This window comes from Tachypleus tridentatus, chromosome 1 (genome assembly GCF_004210375.1).
Source record: "Tachypleus tridentatus isolate NWPU-2018 chromosome 1, ASM421037v1, whole genome shotgun sequence".
NCBI classification, from domain to species: Eukaryota; Metazoa; Arthropoda; class Merostomata; order Xiphosura; family Limulidae; genus Tachypleus; species Tachypleus tridentatus.
Window position 1 is genome coordinate 143660476 of NC_134825.1, and position 24274 is coordinate 143684749.

The 24274-nt window shown below is 32.8% G+C and overlaps 2 protein-coding genes across 7 annotated transcripts in view; both read left to right on the forward strand.

The window, feature by feature from the left end:
* Positions 1 to 215: 215 nt before the first annotated feature.
* LOC143225962 (uncharacterized) lies at positions 216 to 17702 on the forward strand. Of its 2 annotated transcripts, XM_076456232.1 has the most exons (6): positions 216 to 498; positions 7957 to 8034; positions 9981 to 10421; positions 10473 to 10583; positions 14140 to 14174; positions 17445 to 17702. In XM_076456232.1, the coding sequence occupies exons 1-6, from the start codon at positions 363 to 365 to the stop codon at positions 17538 to 17540; spliced, it is 897 nt and encodes a 298-aa protein (XP_076312347.1). In that variant the 5' UTR covers positions 216 to 362; the 3' UTR covers positions 17541 to 17702. The 2 variants fall into 2 exon arrangements, with proteins under 2 accessions (XP_076312347.1, XP_076312343.1); XM_076456228.1 differs by having other exon boundaries at positions 222 to 498; positions 9981 to 10583.
* A 5935-nt stretch (positions 17703 to 23637) lies between these two features.
* The window catches only part of LOC143225971 (RNA-binding protein 41-like), a 42086-nt gene continuing 41449 nt past the window's right edge, over positions 23638 to 24274 (forward strand). For 3 of the 5 annotated variants that reach the window (XM_076456271.1, XM_076456251.1, XM_076456261.1), the window contains exon 1: positions 23638 to 23806. In XM_076456271.1, coding sequence (XP_076312386.1) covers positions 23747 to 23806 — 60 coding nt within the window. In that variant the 5' untranslated portion in view covers positions 23638 to 23746. Of the gene's footprint in view, positions 23921 to 24274 lie in introns of all 5 variants that reach the window. The other 2 variants (XM_076456244.1, XM_076456281.1) reach the window with 2 other exon arrangements.

Sequence of the window (24274 nt, forward strand, 5' to 3'; positions counted from 1 at the left end):
CAGTATAAATAACTTAAGGAGACTGATGAAAGAATTGGATGGATGGTGATCTAACAAGTAAAGTTCCACGTGACTAGCTAACTCACTCTGACATGTTGCTTGTATTATTAGTTAATACAGAGTAAGTAGGAGGGATCTCGTGGTATGTGAATCTTGTCAATCATCTGAAAAGTAACTTTTCGTCCTATCACGTGAACGGCTTTATACCAACTAATAAATAATAAACAGAGTGTTTTCTTCATACCTGCTTGAATAACAAGTGTTCCAAACCGATAGAATTTTCTTGTTTGCCTTAGTTTGGCTTGAGTTTGTCATAGTAAAGCAACTGCTTTACTTATATATAAAAAAAAAGACTGGTCAGTATGCGAGGCCTAATAAAGATCGCCTTGTTTTTTATTCTGTCTGGATTATTGGAGCTTCATTTTGCTGAAAGCAACAGCGCAACTGATAATGAAATTAATTACAGAATTAAAAGGTTTTCCCCTCCACATCCCCCAGGTAAGAATAAATTTAAAATATGTTTTGGTATGAATAAAGAACAATAATTTAAAAAATATCGTTATTTTTATTCTTACTTTTAGCATTTTAAATTCTTGAATTAAATATGAAAATGTACCAATTTATTTCCATTAAAGACGTTTAAAATGCAGATTATATATAATAAATGTTCGCAACATGAGCATCTGATACTTTGTAAAATGTTGTATTTCAGGAATGAGCATTATAATATATGTCCTTAAGATATTTTAGCTGATACCTAATTTATAAGTTCTTCCATAAATTTATTGCTTTGGAAAAAGGAACTTTACAGACATGTATTGTATGAAAGTGGATCGTTCTGGTCCTAATAACGTTACAAACCATCCTGATAATTATGGATGAGGTCAGACCCAGAGAGTCTAGCGATGAGAGTTGGTAAAACTTAAATGTTGACCACATCAATAGACAGTTAGCCTGTTAATATGTTTTGCGAACACAAAATTATTTTGATAAAAAATTCGGGAAAGATACACAGATACGAGGTGTTTTGTGAAAGAGAATAATGTTGTATATTTGCAACCAAAAAATATCAAAATTGTTTCCCTTCAAAGGACAATCCGAGGTTGTTCTATGAAATAACCATGGTAAACAATAATACATTCGTAATGTTATTGTTATCTATACATGTATTTATTTTAGTTTGTAGAAAAAAAAAGTTACATATTCTACCGAAAAGCTTGTTGTGCACTAAACCCAAACAAAACCCAAAACTGAGATATGTATTATCAAACTCACAAAAAGTAAAAAAATAAGAATGTCCATTGCCAATTCATATCATATACTTTAACTCATTATGTCTGAATATCCCCAAATACGTTAGGGTTAGTCCCTCCATTAAACATGACATAAACTCAACTTGTAAAAACTTGTAAGCGGATACGAAAGATCGAATTAGGGGCTAGGAGTGCTTTGATTTGACTCATAACGCTTCAACTTCTATTGTTTTCCGCTGCAGCTGGTTGTAGGAAAGCAATCACATCTCGTGTATTAATGTAAGTTAAAGATTTTAAAATAGTATTGCATTAGAAATCGTATTCTATTTTACTGTAAAATAACCATGCACTATAATGCAGTGGTGTACTACAACAGAAGGGATGTTCCTTTAGCAGTATTATCAGTGAAAAATATTTTAATCACAATGTATACTAATTTTATCAATTCAATCAAAATTGGAGCCTCAGAGTTTGAAATCACTAAAACTTCACAAAACCTTTATTTCCTGTTAAGATTAATTCAGTTTAACCTGTGTAATTTATGTATAATAGTACACAAATACAACGGTAACGTAAAAAATATAAAAGCTATCACATTTCAAGTTGTGTGGTTCGATTCAGTTAAATTCGTGTTGTAACAATGGCGACCGAAGTTTGATGACGCACCTCTCACACTACCCACGACAGCGACCTGTGCGTTATTGAAATAGAATATTACTTTACCATCTAATTTTAAACACGAATGATTTCTTTGTTGTTATTATTATTATATTAATATCATATAATACCATATAAATTATGGAAGAAATGTTGTTTTTTATTTTTGTTATGCACTTTGTTATTTCGAATGGAAAGCGGATATAATTAAAATATAAACGGAAATAATACAAAGTTGCTAAACCACAAACAAAATTAATCTTAACAAAAATATAAATTTGGGAAATTATCGTTAGTACGAATGTTGAAGCTCTAATTTTGATTGAGAAGATAAAAATAGTGAATGTGTGTGTTTTCATATCGCAAAGCCACATCAGGCTATCTGCTGAGTCCACCGAGATGAATCAAATACCTGATTTTAGCGTTATAAATCCTTAGACTTACTGCTGTACTAGCGTAGGACAAAAACAGTCTGATTAAAATGTTTTTATCGTCAATACTACTAGAGAAAACATCCCTTCTTATTTTGCACATCACTGCATTATAATGCATAATTCTGCAGTAAAAATGATAAAATATTTCCAGTAAGTTTTGTTTACTTTTAGTCATGGCCGCTAATATTTCTTCATTTTTGTTTCAAATTACAATCAGACGCACTTCATCAAAAACAATAATCTATTTTTATAATTTTCTCTTTTGTATTTTTCTTTTAGAAATATCCTTTAGTAACTGGAAATATGTATGAACCATTCTTGAAATTTTAAAATATCTTCTTAAAAACAAAATAGTATTATAATATGTTGTTTTGGTAACAGTTTAGAAGTAAGATTTTAAACCAAAATTTTTAACGATGACTAAATTATGTTAAAATTAATTACTTATGCCATTATGTGACATACCGTGATGTAAAACATAATATGTTTGTTTTGTTTTTTTGGAATTTCGCACAAAGCTACTCGAGGGCTATCTGTGCTAGCCGTCCCTAATTTAGCAATGTAAGACTAGAGGGACTAGGCAGCTAGTCATCACCACCCACCGCCAACTCTTGGGCTACTCTTTTACCAGCGAATAGTGGGATTGACCGTAACATTATAACGCCCCCACGGCTGGGAGGGCGAGCATGTTTGGCGCGACGCGGGTACGAACCCGCGACCCTCGGATTACGAGTCGCACGCCTTCGCGCTAGGCCATAACATAATATGAAACAATAAAATATATATTATATGTTTCCTATCTTCATTATAAAGTAAATTGAACTCTTGAAGTTTACATAAGAGTTTGTAATATTTTGTAAGTATAACTGCATGTTAATTTAATTATACAATGTTTTTTTTTCAAAAAGTAGCTACATTTCTTTTGCTCAAGTTACTTATTGAAATGTATAATTCGCCTAGTGTATCACACCCGCCTCCTTCTAGGAAAGTCTTCTTTAAAGGAGAATATACTATTCAAAGTAGGCAGAGACCTTTTCTACTGGCGAGTCAGGAGAAACTTTGACAATATATTATTTTCTATATCTCTATTGGATAAGCAGTGGCGTAAATAGAATATCCTTCCTGAAAATAATGTTATCATAAAACGTCGCATATAATGCTTTGCCCTATAAGTTAGCTCTTTTTATCACACACACACACATTCTTTCAAGCTCAATCCTCAACAGAAAAAGTAAAGCTTAAGTTTTTAATTTTCTTATTAATATTAATAAAGTTTATGTGTTGGCAGATATCATTTTACTGTGTTTTATATTATTCTAGTCTTTGCTTTGATCTCCGTCACATTCAGAGAATTAGATTTACTCCTCTAAAATGTTTTGTGTTGAACCTTATGAATCATAACCGATTATCCAAAGGAAAATCTAAATCTGAAAATATCCCACAAACAGCGAAGTGGATAAACGGCGGGATTGTACAATAAATTGATTTGCAATTTTTATTAAAGAACAGCATTTTGATTTGTAGATTATTCTGTACTTTTAATGTTTTAATAACGTTTTTCGTTTTTTATTTACTTAGGCTGAGTTTGTTCCATAAAACGAACAAGGAGTAACCTCAATCACCAACAATATGTGTGTATAAAATATTGTGGTTTTCTACATAGTTTTCAATTTGGTAAAAACTCTATTAAAGCTTCTAAGATAAATTAAATATGAACACAGAAAGTCCATCAAAGTTATGTTTTAATTGCTAACACTGGTATGAAAAGGTAGAAAGTTTGTTAGATATAATCAAAAAGTCTTCTTCGCAGATTTTACATTTCAGGTGAAATATTTCGTTCAAATAACGATTAAAATAACTCTCTTTGTATGTGTGTGGTAACTCTTGTATTACTCTGTATCCCTGATTAAGTCTTTAGTTACAAACGTTCAGATAAGAATTTCAATGCTAGTGAGTATTGCTCAGAAGTAGACCTACGTAAGATATTTTTCAATCTACTTTTTGCTATTTAATATATATTATTATTAATCGAATACACAATATTAAAATAGTAATTCTATGCCATAATGATGAAATTTCTAAAGTATTATAAAAGTATTCTAAATATTCTTTTGAGTATGTACAAATTATGCTACTATTTTCTAAACTGATTCTTTGTCTAATGTAAATCTAAAATGTGCATATCCATTGCTGTAATTAAGGTATTTTACAATGTACATGTTACATTTATTTAGATACTGTTAATAGTTTAAGGAAATCCTCGGACTTTCTAATGTTTAAACATTATGACAACTGTGACAGGCTTTATACGTATATACACATATATATATATTTGTTTTCGAGACAGATTTATAATTTGTTGTTTTTAAGTCTATAAATCAAACATTTATTTTCTCTATTACATATTAATACTTTCTTACTTAATTACTAATGTGAATTTTTGAAAGTGGCCAATAGTTTAACTACATGATAAGAGAAAGAGAGATGCTATGAAACTAGTGACAATTTACGAACATAAAATGCATAAAAGTGGCATAATTTTTACATTCTGTACTTCAGGAAATATTATTAATTTATAAGTATTCGTCATTACGAAGTATCATATGGCCTTATGCATCGAATAGTATTTGCTATTATTTTTTATTATTCTAGCATTTTAAAGTTGAAAAACTCATTTATTGATCTGTGAAAAACGTTTGCTGAAAGAACTAACTGACTTAGCCTAACAGATGTGGTATGGAACGATACTATGTGCCTGTTACCCCTTAATTAAAATGTTTTACTTTAAAATAACTGTTTTTTAATTTTTCCAATTTTAATACGAATATAAACACAATTAATACTTTATCTTTCCTAGTTTGTATAGCATACAAAATGTGAGCTAAGTACTTTTTAATTAGCTGACTTTCTTATAGGAAAGATAATATGTAACGTCCATAAATGAAAAGCTGTTTTTCTTATCGAGTAATTTAAATAATGTAAGAACAGCCACGCTTTAGAGTTTGGCAAATAGTGAATACTATGTATAAAATAGGCATTTGGGATGCAAACCTGGTTTGTTAGTGCTATACTTTTGTATATAAAGTCAGGTCTACCTCTGAAACTTAGCTTAGAAACTTTTCAAAGAACTTTAACTTATGTATCTGTGATTCATTAAACCCCGGAAAGCTCTAGAGACCGGCATAGCTAATGAACCAATAGTTGTTAATGTATGTTTTAGTGAATTCGATTCAAATTCGAGATCACTGTTTGTTCAAAGCAAAGATAATTTTGTTTTAGCTATATTACCTTTAATGTTTGAAGATTTTACTTCATGGTAACTTTGGGGTTTCATTTATATTTTAAGTTATAGCTTTTAATTCAGTTTGCAATGAGAATACAACAGGCTGGTAAGAGATTTTCAGTAAAATATTTACCTTGCTTCTATTGGTTTGACACACATAATTGCCTTTGATTAGTTTTATTTTTCTTTTGTTTGTGAATGAACATTTTACCTTTATGAATCTTTTGATTTTGTCTTGCATTCAATTTTATTTGAATATCAAAGGATTCACAGTCACACTCCTTAGTCTGCTATCTTTTAAACACGCCCTCAATGGAACAGTGATATGTCTGCGGACTTACAATGCTAGAAACCTGGTTTCGATATCCGTGGTGAGTAGAGCACAGATAGCCTATTTGGTAGCTTTGTACTTAAATACAAGCAAACAAACAAATCTTATGAACCTTCAGTTAGAGGGCCTATTCAGTCCATTCGACAGAAAATAAAACAGAGTAGCAAGAATCAGAGAATTTTACAACCAGGGATATCAGCATTATAGAGGATTGAAACCTTTCTGAGGGGTCTTATTGTTTGACATGAGATGGTTTTCTGTACAGGATAATTGTCCTACAAACTGAAGGGGGGTGTATCCTGTGTAGGAGCTGAAAGGTCTGCGAGAAGAGTGGTAAGATAATAGAGAAGTCTTCCTGTGTGTTTTGAACGTTATATTAAAGTTACGTAAAATGTGATTGATAATGCCTGAGACCGATTTAAGTAGTCTTTGCAGGGCCCCCCAAAGTATTTAGTTGCTAAAATAGTTTCCAGCCCCAGCTCTGGTCGAAACTATTCACGGGAAAAAGCGAGGAGGTATCATTAGTGGAAGAGCTCATAAACATGGGTTGTATTGCCACAAGCAAGGCAATTAGCATTGATGGATTCCACCACGAGAAACCTAACATTAATCCTTAATAGGTATGGAAAGAGTTTGTAATGAGACAAAAAGCTTCCAAGAGTGGGAACTGGCTGGCCATTGAGTCCAGTCACAGAAGAGAGAGGCCATTGGTGGTGGACTGATGAGCTGTTGTATTGGCATAAGGTACAATGGATTTTTGATGATGAGGACAGTAATTGGTGAATCAGGCAAGAGTTCTTCAAAGAAAAGAGGCACCATGTTACTCCAACAACAAAGTGAGAAAGATGCTACCAACTTGGTCTGTGTTACAGGTTTGTTAGAAAACAGCTTATGTACACATAGCTTGTGTCTAGAAATACAGAAATTCTTCTTGATTATGTTGGATATGTGGATGGCAATGGTATTTGTATTCATGGTTACTCAGTTGTTATAAGATACCACAGATTGCGTACCATGACTTTTTTGCAGGCTTCTTTCTGAATGATCTTAATGCCTTAAGTTGAAATATAGTCCTTTGTTTTAAATGTCTGATATATCACTGTTTCTTTTTAAATTCTAAGCCTCTCTTCTGAACATATCTTTATAGTCTGAACGTAGGTTTGTTTGTTTCTTTGTTTTTGAATTTCGTGAAAAGCTACACGAGTGTAAGACTAGAAAGGAGGCATCTAGTCATCACCATCCACCGCAACTCTTGGGCTACTCTTTTGCCAACGAGCAGGGAGATTAGCTTTCACATTATAACGCCCCCACGGCTGAAAGGGCGAGCATGTTTGGTGTGACGGAGATTCGAACCTGCGACTTTCAGATTACGAGTTGAGCGTCTTAACCATCTTACCATGCCGATCTACTAAGTGTAGGAAAATTTTGTGTCAGAAGTGGTTCTTACATATTTGTTCCAAAAGAATTAGTTTACCTATGAAAACCAAAAAGAATGTCAGTATGTACCTCTGATGCATTCAGTTACTCTGCGAATTTGTATCGACTATTGTTGTCAAGTTAGTTGCCAGTTTGCATATTAAATATCGTTTCATTATAAATGTCGTAATTTAATTTATTAATCAGTTTTATTCACCGTATGTCATTAAGAGACTGTTGAAAACAACTTTCACAAATATTGTAGTATCATTGACATATTTTTATTATTAAAGTAGTAATCATCAGGTATTTATAAAATTTATATCTCTTACCTGCATTTAGCTTTTATTTAAGTTTTACTATCAGCAACGCTATTTTTATAGACACAATATTAAAACATACAGTGTCTCAAGTTTTATTTCATTGAAATTTGTTATTAAGACTATTAAAACATATTTTTGTCAAATTAATAGAAGTTTGTGTAATATTTTCAAAGATATTATCATTGAATAAAGTGTGTGTGTATGTTTGTCTGTCTGCACGCGCAAACATTTAATTAGGAAATGTTTATATATATTGCAGATTTCTATACTATTTGGCACACTCTGAAAAAATTGGAAGGGAAAGTTCTTAATGCGTATTTTAAATATTTGGAAAGAGGTAAGATATCTTTATATGAGCATTTATGTAAAAAATAAATATCTTTGTCATTCGTCGGTCATCTTTCAAGTACTAACTTCATAACATTTTCAAAGAATGATTTTTGATATTTACAGATACTGCGGATCAATTAGTTTCATAAAGTTCAATTTTTGATATAAAAGTGGTTTGAAAAAATTCCAGTACAGATGCTATAGCCTCAGTGTGTCAAAATATTAACTACAAGAATCTTTTTGTTTACGTTTAAACTAAATATTTAGACTGTTGATGTGCTCCTAATATTAACCCACGCTACATTGTTCGTTGGCTTTAGAATTTTCGCGCAAAGCTACACAAAAGACAATAAGCACTAATCGTCCCTGACAGACTAGAGGAAAAGCAGGTAACAAACAGCGTTAGTGCTAACTCTATTAAGCACAGAGTTCTAATGAACAGCGTCCAGCGCTAACTATTTTACCTATGGCTTTGTAGTGCAGAACACGTACTTGGAGCAAAGAGATGCAAGCTACGAATTCATAGATTCACAGTTTAAATGCGGTAACTTCAAGCAACTAGCAAGATTTTTACACTGAAAAAATATGAGTAATTTAAAATGTTCAAATCGAACCATTTCTAAGCTTCATTTATCACCGGAAAGTCATTTTCTACCAAAATACAACCAATCATCGTAATAATATGAGTAAAAATCATTTTCTGCAACGATATAACCAGTCATTATTTCCATAAGAGTAAAAAATGTTTTCCACAATAACAGAACTACTCTTCATTATTATATCAATAAAAGTAATTTTATTCCACAATGTAACTGGTTATTATTACTTTAATAATAAGAGACGTATTATCCTATTAAAAATAATATAGCAAAACAGCATAATAAATCATTGGATTAGGTGTTAACCATGCGTTATTGTCCAATATTTTTTTTACTTAAGCCTTAAAATCCATTGCATTTAATACAAAGTATTTTCCATAACTAACTGTTGTAGTTTTATGTCCTTTAAGTGTTATTTATATATTTATATTTAGAAATGATGCCCATACCAGAAACATAACAGCAGAGAAAAAAAAAAAAAGGAAATACAAAACGGCACTAGTGTAAAAACACTGCTGAAATAAAAGCTGTACAGTAGTTCCTCATTAACATAGCGGCATGTCTGTGGACTTACCACGCAATAATCCGCGTTTCAATACCCGTTGTGGGCAGAGAATAAATATCCTCTTGTGTAGCTTTGTGCTTTACTAGAAACGTATACACGATGAAAATTGATTTCAGTTTGAAAGCGACACAGAATAAAAACAATTTTTAGAAGTTTAAAACACAAACTAATACGTGTACCTACTAATAGACGTGGCAACAGTTTTTATGTGAGAATCAATTTTGTTATACTGCTACAGGCCTTTCGCTTATTTTTATAACTTAGATGTTGTACTATTAATATGTTAGTTATTAACACTGTAGAGATCATAATGTGTATCGGGTATCTTTTCTTTGTAAAATACATTACTGATTACTCTAAAATTAGAAATAGTAAACTATGTATATGTAACTTCATAAGTGAGAACACAAGAAAAGTATAAGTAATTAGTTGTACTCACCACAAGGTTAATATTTAGTTTCATTTTAAGTAGCTAGCTTTCTCTGATCAGAAGTTAATGTTATTTTCTGAATATGCATTAATGGAAAAATATGTGAGCAATTTCTAAGTTAAGTATTAGGACGGGCTTTTATCTATTAAATAATTAGGTTACAAGTGAGTGATTTTGTTTAAAAAAGGCAGGATAGTTCCCATGATCTCACCCAATAATATATTAATGTTAATCCTTTTTTTTGAAATTAAAATGAAGTATTTCTCAAATCCTCACGTTTAAGTAGTATTAAGGTTATAAAACTACTTGTAACCACAAATCGTACAGTGTTCCAAAAATGTTTTCTTTATTATCTTTAGGTTGCCCTCGAACAGGTCATTCCGATTTCTCAAGTATTCTTACAGGAGGAGGGACTTCAAGTGTACATATTGTTCCACCAGGACCACGAATTCGAAACGGAAAAGACTGGAAACCAAGAGTGCATAAGCCTCAAATTCAGCCTACAGGACCTCCATCAACAAATTACCAGGATAAACCACAGATTGTACCTCCTGGTCCCTATCAACCAGGAGACCATCAAGACAAACCACAGATTCTTCCTCCCGGGCCCTACCAACCAGGACATCAGGACAAACCACAGATCCTACCTCCTGGTCCCTATCAACCAGGAGACCATCAAGACAAACCACAGATTCTTCCTCCTGGACCCTACCAACCAGGACATCAGGACAAACCACAGATCCTACCTCCTGGTCCCTATCAACCAGGAGACCATCAAGACAAACCACAGATTCTTCCTCCTGGTCCCTACCAACCAGGAGACCATCAAGACAAACCACAGATTCTTCCACCTGGACCTTACAATCCTTATAGACAGCCACAGATAGTTCCTCCTGGACCTCACTGGCCTGGTCACTACCCCCGACCACCACCTGGTCCTCCTTGTCCACCAGGCCCACCAGGTGAATATGCTCATGTGCAAACATGTACTTTCATATACATCATCCAAACATTATTTTGTAATATTTTGTGTAGGTAACCAAACAAATGCTTCTGTAGTAGTACTTGGGAAACTTCAGTAGTAATGTTTGATGTATCTTTTTAACACTTTTTTTTTAAATTTCATTTCTTCTTCCCAACTGCACCAAAAGTATTATTGATGAGGTAAAACTAGTTTAAAGAAGAAAGAAAGACGTAAAACTAGAATACTATTTTACATATCCTTTGTGCATATTTTAGTTCACTACAAATTGTAATTTCAAAGTTGTTTTAACTTTGTGGTTATCAATCTGTATATTTTCTACCGTATATTCAAGTCAACATTACTAATGATATCATTTGATTAATAATTAATTTGTTTACAGATTAAATATAAATAAATCTGCAATGTTAACATGTAATGCAAAAGGTAGAAGTGTGTGGCAATGATATAAGTTATCCTCATTTAATATCAAATACAAACGCGTAAGTCTTATAGCACTGAACAACAAAATTTTTGCTTCTTGAACACTGTTGGGTGTTCCTTATAGATTTTTTGCTGCTGATCACGAAAATCACATCCAAATTTGTCCATCACGTACCATTTCATCGAAATCTTCAGTTTCACCAGGACATTGCTACAATGGAAAAACGATGTCAGGGCAACTGCAATCCGTCAATGCTTGCTGACTACTGTTGGACACTGCAACGTGATGCACCGGACATTGAATACAAACGAAAATCAGGAGCAAAACACTTTTAATTATGTTGAACTTAATAGCGCATTAGAAACATAAACGCAATCAAATACGTTATTACCGGTAAACAGTTAACTGTCTATTTCTCAGAGTTCCTACGTGATGAAGCAAAACCAAAACTATATTTGTGCGTACCCAGACGTCACAATCAACAAAAACTTTTCAAAAATTGTTGTGCGGTGTAGTTAATATACCTTTTTTGTGTTTTATTGCTCTTGATAAAAAAGAAAAATAAAGAAAAGCATTCTCAAAATATATTCGATCAACAAAAAGTCACATTATTCAGAACCCACAATGCAATACGATCGAAAATAGTACACACCAAACCAATAAAGCAAACAAATGAGGACCAGCATGGAACAGCATTCCCCTGGAAGATAGTATTCTGAACTAGGGTTTGATAATTGAAGATTTTGAAAAATTGCTGATTAATAAGTGTAATGATGAATTGCTTTCCACATTAACTAGGTCAAGGTATTGACATAAGAACCTAGGTAGAGGTGCAAAAATCTGAAATGGGAAATGATCTACAACCACGTCTCTATTGGTTAACTGCGATTCGAATCCCCTTTGGGTAAAAATATACTTTAATTTAATGTACCATCTCAAAATGAATTATGTATTATAGGACATAAGCAATCAAAGAGTGGTAAAAATATTGTTCTTTTTATCATTTGTGGGTTTTTCTTCAGTATCAAAACAATACACGTGATAACAAATTCGAATACTTTGTACGAAAACCATTTATAGCTCTAAGTATATACAAATATTATTATACTTTGCATTATAAAACTCATAAGTGGACAAAACAACGTATCCATATAGAGTTCTGTGAAAAAGTTAGGACACCCGATGAAAGCCGTGTATTTTTGTAACATATTTGGATATATAGATATTTAATCTCAATTTTAACAATACTGAGATATTATAGGAATATAACTAAACAATTAAAACTGAAGAAAAGACTTTTCAAGATCTTCTGTAAATGTAATTCTATAAAACTGCATATTCTAACCAAGGAAAAAGTTAGGATACCCCCACATTTATTCCTACTTAAAATGGCTCAACTCACACATAGGTGTATCACACCAGGTGCACATGATAAGAAGATCGTTACTCAACATTTTGAATGAGGCTTGCCATATTTAAACCTCAGACATTTAGTTTGGTGTGCTCCTGACTGTTGAAGTGAGAGTGAGCACCATGGTGAGAGCAAAAGAGCTGTCTGAGGCCTTTAGAAAGAAAATTGTAGCAGCTTATGAGTCTGGTAAGGGATTTAAAAAGATCCCAAAAGATTTTGAAATCAGCCATTCCACTGTCCGGAAAATAGTCAACAAGTGGAGGGCTTTCAAAACAACTGCCAAAATGTCCAGGTCTGGTCGTCCAAGCAAGTTCACCCCGAGAGCAGACAGCAAGATGCTAAAAGAAGTCTCCAAACACCATAACATGTCATCGCGGGACCTACAGCAGGCTCTGGCTACTGTTGATGTGAAAGTGCGTGCCTCTACAATCAGAAAGAGTTTAACAAGTTTAACTTACATGGGAGGTGTGCAAGAAGGAAACCTTTGCTCTCTAAGAGAAACATCAAGGCCAGACTGAAGTTTGCCAGAGAGAATGTAGACAAAAACCAGGACTTCTGGAATAATGTTCTTTTGACAGATGAGTCCAAAATTGAATTATTTGGACACCAAAACAGAGGACATGTTTGGCGTAAACCAAATACAGCATTCCAGGAAAAGAACCTCATACCAACTGTGAAGCATGGAGGTGGAAGTATCATGGTTTGGGGCTGCTTTGCTGCAGCAGGACCTGAACAACTCACAATCATAGAATCCGCCATGAATTCTACTGTGTATCAGAGGGTGCTTGAGGATCATATGAGTCCATCTGTAAGAAAATTAAAGCTGTAGCGAAACTGGGCCCTGCAACACGACAATGACCCAAAACAAACAAGTAAATCCACCAAGGACTGACTGAAAACTAAGAAATGGAGAGTTCTGAAATGGCCGAGTCAAAGCCCAGATCTTAATCCCATTGAGTTGCTGTGAGGTGACTTAAAACGGGCTGTACATGCAAGGAACTCCTTAAACATCTCACAGCTGAAAGAATTTTGCGTTGAGGAGTGAGGCAAACTTTCTTCAGACCGATGTCAGAGACTGGTAGATGGCTACAAGAAGCGTCTTACTGCAGTTATTTCAGCCAAAGGGGGTAACACTAACTATTAGGGAGTAGAGTGTCCTAACTTTTTCTTCAGTTAGAATATGCATTTTTGTAGAATTACATTTACAGAAGATCTTGAAAAGTATTTTCTTCATTTTTAATTGTTTAGTTATATTCCTATAATCTCTCAGTGTTGTTAAAATTAAGATTAAATATCTATATATCCAAAAATGTTACAAAAATACACAGGCTCTCATAGGGTGTCCTAACTTTTTCACATGACTGTATATATATATATATATAAATTGCTGTTTCAATAAAGAGTTCACATCTTCCTAAAACCTGTAAAGTAATATAAGTGAATTATATATCTCGTTAAAATCAGCAGTTGTGATATCTGTCAAAACATATTACATGTACGAAAAACAAAATCGACAAAACGGAATCAGCCACATAAACATGTGATATAAAAAATAACTACTCATATTACATAAACTACAAACCATGTAAAGCTGTAACGTAAAAAATAGGTAAGTTAAACAAAAAAAACTGTTGAAAACTTACCCTTATCTTTTTTATCAACTGAAATAGGCAGTAACGTGAATATTGTTTTTTTTTCTAGGCAATCCAGGTCATCCAGGACCAAAGGGCGATAGTGTAAGTAAAACATTTGATGTTTACGGTTTAGTGTTATTTTTAAAAGCTCGGCAATATTATATAACTTGTTAGTCTCTGCACCAATTAACATAAAACATTTGGGTGGAAAAAAATTAATTTCATAAACCGAGAACAGTTAAATTAATCTATCTACAGCAATCGTTTAACCCTAGTTGAAATTCCACGCAACCAGTAACTATCAAATTAGCAAGCAAGCGCCGTAAGCAGTTATCTATGAGTCCAATGAGTAAATGTAAAGTTATCTTTGTAAAATGATAATTAGTTTTGCACAACTATATTTGATATCATTCATACATACTATTTGATTTCATATTTGAACAATACATCTAATAACTTAAACATGTGTTTCATCTCGAATTTTCTTTTAAAATCTTAAATTTGCAATGTAATTTTTATACGTGATAATACGTTTCTTTAAACAAGATTTAACTATTTTCTACTAAACCTTCTCTACCTTTGTTTTTTAAAAATTTAAATAATACATTTCCAGCATATTACATTAAAAGGAAATATAAAATAAAATATTCTTAAGTGCCAAAAGTAAACAGATATGTCTGCAGTGACATTTTTGTAGAGTAATATTTTATTTTTTAAAGGGGGTTTGTGTTTTTTCGTATAACAAAGCCACATTTGGCTATCTGCTAAGTCCACTGAGGGAAATCGAACCGCTGATTTTAGCACTGTAAATCCGTAGACTTAACGCTGTACCAGCAGAGGACTTTAAAGTGGAAATACAATTAATTTTACTTGTGTGTAATTATCTTTCTGTAGATATAAATCTACTACGTTAATCATCACATGAATGTTGAATGAGAAATATTAGTTATTTCACTTTGTTATCAACTTGTATTATATTCCCCCTCGGTGGACTCAGCAGATAGCCCGATGTGGCTTTGCTATAAGAAAACAAACACGCACACACAAACAAATTGTGTTATTAAGTATAAAGTTGATAGTAGTAAATCTTTTAAAAACAAGTTAAATCGTAAAATAATTGAAGTATATAAAAATCTATAAATCAAAAACTGTTTGGAAAAAGATAATTTTAAGTAGAATTACTTCAAAATAACGCTGAAAGTTACATATCTCAATAGGAAATGCAAGAAAGTTAGAGGAATCTATCATTAGATACAGATGCTTACGACAGTGTCTTGTATTCATAAACACAATTATGAATATTTTGCCTTTAGAAAACATAGCACTGATTTCACTTAAGTGTTTCATGTAACGTATAATATAATGTTCAGAGATATCTTAGCTGTCCCATCCTTTAAACTAAATTAATTCTATTAAATAATTATAACCGTAAAACCCAGTCCTTATCATTCATATACTTATTAAGCTTTCTTTTAAACATACCTAAGTTTACTACCTCTTCAACATCTGAAGGCATCCCACTCTAAAAGCTAACGATCATATTAGAAAAATAACACTCTCTTAGGTGAAGATGACTTCTTCCCTGTAAAAATTATATTAGTGTCCCCTATTCCTACTGTTCTCGCCATTAAGTGTGAAGAAAATAATGCATGCATCAACACTATCAGTTTCATTTACAATCTTAAACATCTCCATCAGATCTCTATAACTCTTCTTCTTCAAAAGAAAACAATTTCAAGGATCTTAATCTCTTCTCATCATATGACAACCCCTCCATTCAAGGTAGCATTTTAGTAACCCTCCTCTGAACACTTTCTAACAGTTCAGTGTCTTTCTTAAAGTAAAGAGTGCAAGATTGAACACGGTACTTCAAACGTAGTCTAACCAGTTACCTATATAATGAAATTATAATATCTTTAGACATGTATTCAGTATTTCTGTAGATAAAACCTAAAATCGTATTTGATTTACCACTAGGAATAACACATTGCTTGGATTGCTTAAGAGACTGATCAACCATTATGCCAAAATCCTTTTTCTTTCATAACACTGTTAAGGTTATTTCCATCCAGAATATATTTATAAGTCAATTCATGTTAACCCATATGCATTATTTTGCTTTTATTACAATTAAAAGCAATTGCCATTTATATGCTAAACTTGATAAATGATCTAAATTCTTTGTAAAAAAGCAATATCCTCCTTACAGCCAGCAACATCCAAGACTTTCATATCATCAGCAAATTTCAGTACTTTATTAACCATTCCTTTTTTTTTCATATATGTCACGAACGTAAGTCAAAGAGAGAAAAAGTCTTAATACTGACTCTTAAAGTACCCCACTAGTGACATTAATCCAGTTTGACTGAACTCCATTTGTAGCTATACTCTACTTTCTCCCACCCAACCGCTCTTCTACCAATTAGTTTACTTAGCCCACACATCTAAAGAGATGATTTTTGAAAAGCCTTTTACATGGCACCGTCTAAAATGCTTTCTCTAAACCCAGATGCACCAAACTTGCATACTTATCTACATAATAAGCAGTAACCTTTTCAAAGAATGTTGAAAGATTTGTAAGGCAAGATTTTCATTTACGGAAACCATGTTGATTATTCAATGTAATTCTTAACTTTGTTCAATGCTTTGTTGTTGCAAAGCACCTTTTATCAGATTTTCCAAATCTTCCCCACAACTGGGATAATTTTTATCACCATCCTTGAAAAATAGAAGAAACAGTAGTCAACTTCCATATCCTCTGGCAACTATCCACTATTTAATTATTTGGAGAAAATAAGTTAATTTTATACATATATATACTTGTTTTTCAAATTTATAATATACCAAGAGTCCTTGTTTTGCCTTACTAACTGACGTATTCGTTCAACATAGAGAGAACTAGTGAAAATAGCATAAGGGGGATCAGATCCAAACCGTGACCCTTATGTCATTCTACGAGGAGCCTTTAAAGTAGATGCCATTTAAAAGCGGAAATATGCGCACAGACTATCAAATAATGGTTCAGACAAGACAAAAATATGTTATCGAAAATATAGGATTTAAACACTTTTCGCACTTAATTTTTAATTACAATTACGTCTTTCGTTTTTAAATAGTGCAATAGCTAATATTAATTATTTGTAAAATAAGTTATTTGATGAAACACTATGTAACATATGACACAGAAAATGTTATTGACATCTAACAAAGAACATTTCTTATGAAATTTAAAGTAAAATATGCAAAACTGTATGTATATAAGTCTACCAACAGTTTTTATAACTTATTACATGATAGTTACACATAATTATTCAAATAATGCTGTATCTTGGCAGTTTTATAAAAGTCTTCCATTTTATCTCTCGTATATAGGGTCTGACAGATGAAGACGTCGAAAAACTGATTAGAAGAAGAGGCCGTGACCTGTGCGGTCGGTACTGTCCAGGCGAGAGGCACTGGGGCAAGTAGTTTCACAGGGAAATAATGCCAAAGCGATAATGTCCACAGAAGAGTGTCGATATTTTCATTACTAATCAACAAAACTATCTCAAATCTAGTATTTGAATGTCAAATTCTTGTTTTATTCGTCATTTTTAGTCTTAAAATAATAAAATGGAATAACTCTATAAATGTGTAATTCTTCTTCATTGTTATTCATAAAAATAACACGTTACCTTCTTCTTTGTTATCCAACTTCATGGTTTCGAATCCCCGTCACACCAAACGTGTTTGCCATTTCAACCTTGTTAGCGTTATAATGTATGATCAATCCCACTATTCGTTTTGGTTTGTTTTAAATTTTGCGCAAAGCTACATGAGAGCTATCTGCGCTAGCCGTCCCTAATTTAGGAATCTAAGATAAGAGGGAAGGCAGCTAGTCATCGCCACCTACCGCCAACTCTTGGGCTACTCTTTTATCAACGAATAGTGGGCTTGATCGTAACATTATAACGCCCCACAGATGATAGGGCGAGCATGTTTGGTGTGAAGGGGATTCGAATCCGCGACCCTCAGATTACGAGTGGAGTGCCTTAAACACCTGGCCATGTCGGGCTCTCACTATTCGTTGGCGGTGGATGGTGATGACTATTTGCCTTCCCTCTAGTCTTACACTGCAAAATTAGTGACAGCTAGCGCACATAGCCCTCGTGTAGCTTTGCGCGAAATTCAAAACAAACCAAATCCAACTTACTTTTTGTTCATCTGATTAAAAAACCACTATAGGACCAAATTTGAAATATTTCTTCTATAGATAATTATTGCACAAAATTATATTTTATTTCATAAAAATCTAAATATACTTTCATTAATCACTAATAATTATGGTATTCGAAAACTTTGAACAAAGTATATCTTTTTCGAAATTATCGTGAAAAACAACCAATCATAAATTAACAGTTGAGCGACTGCAAACCATTCTTGTGTTTAATACTTGAAAAAATCTTTAGGAAAATAATCATCAACTTTTTAAAATCAAATTTAATTTCGAGAGATGTAAAAAAGTTAACATGTGAAAGTGTCTAGTAGTAACATATTGCGATGCAACAGTGCAAAATATTTAGTAGTCATTTACTAATTTCAAAGTTACTGTGATATTTAACATTTAAGACTTTCACAAATTTCTTCAAACATTATAACGTTGTAATTATATAACAGGCTTTAACTTGTTTTGTTTAGATTAGCAATTGATTTATAGTCTAGATGAATCTATATTTAGTGGTTTATTGAAACAGACTGAATTTTTTATATTTATACCAAAAATAGATAGTTCTTTAATTGAACAATGGGCTCGCTCTAGCTCTACTTTATTTCGCGTAATTAAATTAGGTACTGGAAACAACAGTAATATGATAATCCGATTAATATTATAGCGGCTTAAGCAATGATATAATAACAATGAACTCACAAAAAGCATCTTGAAATTCTTAACCACCCAAAATAATCATGAAACATTTTTCTTGCAAACAAACACAACTGCTTTCAGAAATCCTTTGAAAATGACGATAAACACTGATGTTATAGTGCAGCACCATGATCTCCTAAAACTGAATTCCACTGAACAGTTTTCGTTATCGGTTTATTTTTCAGTTCTCAATTTGTCCAGATATCAAATATGTGTTAAGGCTCGCTTATTCTCTGTTTTAAATGACGAGGAGATGAAGCAATCATTCATTGTTAATCGTCTTTGACACCGAATTAATTTCAAAATCTCTCTTTAGAAGTAAGGAAGTCAAAGGGTTTTCTTTTATCCTTTACAACTTTGGTTCGCTTCTTACCATTGGATGAGTTCTTCAAGAATGTATTTATGATCCACCTAATCTGCGAGATAACGAGGCTAAATTCTGGGTATTCGGTGGGCTACTGAAGGGAATCGCTGTTTTTGGTATTCAAGTTTGAGCAAAAATGTATCATAATAAATATAATAAATATCTCGATCTGTAAGCCTAAAAACAGCACTCAATTGTCAAAAGAACCCGCCTAGTAATATTGTTTGATCACCAAGATGCAGAGATTAGAATGTTTAGTTAGACTGCCAGACTCATGTACAAAATAATAGAAGTCAGACATGTACGAAATAACTCCCGAAAACAGCAGAAAAAACGAATTTATAGAGTTATAAAATCATATCTTGTATCATGGAATAGGCGAGGCCATAACCATCTCTTTTGTGAAATTTTGGATGAGGATATGAGTTTTACTACCTGTAAGTCAGTAAAATATATTTCATCTTCGACTACACTACTGGTCAGTTCAGAATTCACATAAATTCAAACATCTGTTCAGAATTTTTAAAAAAGTACCGTAGTGTTTTTTTTGGTAGTCAACCCACTAAACATGTCTCCCTAACTCACATAATGATTAGTAATAAATCCTGATTCTTTGTTTTTATACCAACAAATAAACTTTTTTGGTTTCTTCACTTTGGTAATATTCAGATACACTGTAATTAAAAATATATATATATTTCCTGAATTAGCATTAAAACCATTGCAAGATAATCATGGAGAATACTTTGATATTCATTGCTTCAAAAGTGAACTTTCGGTTTCATTCGCTGACGCTAATTTGAAAGGAAACCCAGTGAATTAATTACTTTATTCTTTGTGAAACACCAAGTTAGATGCAGCCCTGCAACAGCTTACAGAGTTGTATGAATTAACCTTGATTCTTCCAGCCATCAGTGTCTTAGTTGAGAGTTCCTTCTCTCATTTAAAAAGAATGCAAAGCTACACTAAAAATGCACAATGACATAAAAGACTTGCAAGTTTAGCGTTAATCGTGATTGAGAAAAAAGCTTCTTAAAGAAATAAAGACTGATAGTTTCTATAAAGATGTAATAAATTTGTTCAATCAAAAGGAAAGGAGGGTAGAATTAACATAAAAATATAATAAATAGCTGAATATTCTTGTTTTTAACCTCAATTGGAAGTAGTTAATCTTAAATATGATTAATGACTACAAGTAATTAATTTTATCTTTATTGGCCGTCCTGTACTTTTTTTTTAAATTTTATAATTCCCTTTTATGCTTTTGCTTGCTCACCAAATAATAGGAAAGGCGACCCGAATACAAGTGTGCTGTGCAAGATTATTAAGAAACAGATGTATTAGTGTGTACAAATAATTTGGTTATGTACATGCCAGAAGGGCAGGAGTAACTTGGATTTACTGAACCAGTCCACATCTTATATTACAGCAAATTATTTCATTAATATACAAGTGACAGAGGACATGAGGCTTGCATAGAGTGTACTTATAAGCTCTATAAATATGTTAAACACTAGACTCTCGACCATTAATTTCACCAGGAGTATGAGTTTAAGCCCAATGAGTCAGACGAGGATGATGATGTTGCTTTAAGTCATAACAACTCGCTTAGTGAGCACAAAAGAACCTAAAAATACTCCCTTGACTGTTTATAGTGAGTAATTTGAGAAATTGCTGAAGTTAGGTGAAAATAAAAGCTCAAGTAACAGACAAGCTATTGGCATCAATTTTATGATTAATATGGGTTGGACAGATGATCGTTAGTTAGAACATTAATTAGACCACGTGACTAGTGGTTGAAAGAGTGTTGTGACTTTTGCTTTTCAAACTGTTAAGAGGTATTTCAGATAATATGTGTAATTTACAATATATGATTACCACTCATTCATCACCTAGGACAATCATATGACTGAAAAGTTAGTGACTGAAAAGGTGTTTTCACCCTTGCTTTTTTAGTTCTCAAATAGTACATGAAATATGAGCTACGCCATTTGGAGTAACCATATGAACTACAGTATGACCAACGGTTAGAATGACCTTGTTCCCCACTGGTGCAGCGGTAAGTCTACGGATTTACAACGCTAAAATCAGGGGTTTGATTCCCCTCGGTTGACTCAGCAGATAGGCCGATGTGGCTTTGCTATAAGAAAATACACATACAGAATGACCTGTAGATTGAGCACCTTTGCTTTCTGAGCTAGAGAGTAATGTTGTTCAGCAGAATGCATGGGCTACATTTTGTGATTACCACCTGATCGCCTCAAGCCAAGACAGCTGGAGTGATAAGGCGTAATATCCAGTAAATCAACCGTTTACACAACTAAACAGAGTAACTTGAAGTTCCAAAAACTCAATTGAAATGGTTTTGCAATCCTTGCTTTCTAAGCTATTACGTAGCATGATGTAAGCTCTTCTTTGGCGTTTACCACTTGATTTACTTCATGAACTAAGATGGTCATATAATTGCAAAATCATTAACTGAAAATGTGTTGTGAATAAACTTTCTGGTGCAGTATCACATATATGATCTAGCTGAGCAATGAAAACTCTAAACAACTTGATGCATCGTACTCACTAGATTTTCACCAATATATTTGGGAAGCACGTTAATTCTATATACGGTGATAGAGTTCTATTTCATCTATGTGTAAATTGAAATACACTAGTGACATAATGAATATTAATCCTGACTAATTAGACTGCTAGTAAAAAATCTTAGTTTGGCTGATGTTTGACAGCAATTATTTATTTCATGATGAATAAAATAATAAAACGACTTGATTTTGATAGTTCCTGGCAATACCATTACTACCAAGATATAGGTGTAGAAAATAACTCGAGAAAGTTACCAAAATAATTCATATGGTAGCTGGAGACAATGTATTATAAAGAACTAGAATATTTAACAATGTGTGGAAAAGAACTAGAATATTTAACAATGTGTGATAAAGACCTAGAATATTTAACAATGTGTAACAGTAATATACATATATAAATAAATATAAATATGTGATCTCGCACACAAATGAACATTACAGAAAGTCATTGGTGAGTGTTATATAGGACGAATTAATCAGTTATACAAATAACTCAATATTAGACATGGAGACATAAGATACTAATGTTAAGATATGGTGATATGCTGTTAGCTGTGATAACTAGCCTGAAAAATATTATTTGCAAATACAGTGTAGTCATTATTTTCATTAATACTAGGAAAAGGATGTGTTAGTTTTTTTTTTAATTTCGCACAAAGCTACTCGTGGGCTATCTGTGCTAGCCGTCCCTAATTTTGCAGTGTAAGACTAGAGGGAAGGCAGCTAGTCATCACCACCCACTGCCAACTCTTGGGCTACTCTTTTACCAACGAATAGTGGGATTGACCGTCACATTATAACGCCCCCACGGCTGAAAGAGCGAGCATGTTTGGCGCGACGCGGGCGCGAACCAGCGAATTACGAGTCGCACGCCTTACGCGCTAGGCCATGGTGTTAGTTTTATATTCACATATTCAGCTGTAGTGAATTTTTATGGAAAAGATAAAAATAACAAAGATATTCACAACATATGTGAGAGAAAAAGGTTTTACTCAAGGTTTTTTTTTTACTCAAGGTTTACTCAAAAATTTTTATTTTGTATATTTAAAACATCGTACAGTAAATAGTGTGCCGAACTGCGAATCTGAATGTCCTTGGTTTTTGTTCCTTTGTAGCAAACTCTCGCTTCGCACTCTAAGTCCGCTTGCTGGCAGTCAAATCTCACTATTCGGTTAGACTAACCCAATATTGGGGAAGGGTGCTGTTACTAGCTGTCTTCCCTCTTGTCTATCAATACAAAATAAAGATATTGAGGTAAATAGCCCTAGTTCAAGTATATGAAACATACATTTAAAAGTTACACATAATACCGAATAGAACTGACGTCTTTCAGGTGATTGAAGGTGATTTCCTACTGAAAACGCATTACTTAAAGTTGCAGGGGTTATTCGGAAATATCATAAAACTGAATAAATGGATGTTATACATTGTTTCGTTATTTTAATGAACATAAGTAATTCACAAAATTAATGATGGAGTCATAAAGCCTCAAGAATATTGTGATTTGAAAGGATAGCAAAGAAGTTTTAACACAAAGTTGGCTTTTTTTTTTTTGCTTTTTCCAGCTGGAAAGGATCATTACAAGCATCTATCTGTCTCGGGTCTAGAAGTAGACTTGTTTTGTCATAATACATTTTTATAAATACCATTCAAATTGAAAAGAAAGTGAAATGAATACAACTCTTAGTAGTGGTAATTTTCTCTTTAATGTAACAATCTATATGCATATATATATGTGTAAAGTGAGAGAGAAATATAATTAGTTAGATCAAGTGATCGATTTCATTTTATCCATTTTGCTTTCCATAACATGTTTGTTTCAGATAGAAACCTCGAACTGGTAGCAAGTTTCTGCTTACTGACATTTGGTGTAAGTTATTCATTTTAGTTCTTATTTTTTCAGTTAATTAACTTAAAGCAGTTAGATTTCAGTACCCTCGTTTGTCAACACATTTTTCACATGAAAAACCCGACCTATTTTTAAGTATGTTTGATTAAACCTCTTATTGTATTTATCAATATTATAATAAAATTAAAAATAAATATCCATCCTTTTGAGTTTGAAAAAGTTTGCAACTAGTGATACTTTTAATCTGATAGTAATTGGTATATTAGTAGTAAAATCAGTATCTGAAGCTTTAGTTAAAGTAAAATAGCATCTTTTCTACTCTTAGCAACAGACTATTTCACATGGTGTTTAACGTTGAGAAAAACAATATTCCATTGCCTTTATTTCAACTTCATACCTCTACTGTCATCAAAACCTCAATATACATGGTTGCCCGTAAGTCTCTACCCATCGATATGTTATTATAAACAACGTTATAACACTAATGAT

Coding starts and splice junctions, on each gene's coding strand:
- LOC143225962 (XM_076456228.1), top strand. CDS start 363: ATGCGAGGCCTAATAAAGATCGCCTTGTTTTTTATTCTGTCTGGATTA. Junction 499..7,956: donor TTCCCCTCCACATCCCCCAG/GTAAGAATAAAT, acceptor TATATATTGCAG/ATTTCTATACTATTTGGCAC. Junction 14,175..17,444: donor CAGGACCAAAGGGCGATAGT/GTAAGTAAAACA, acceptor TCTCGTATATAG/GGTCTGACAGATGAAGACGT.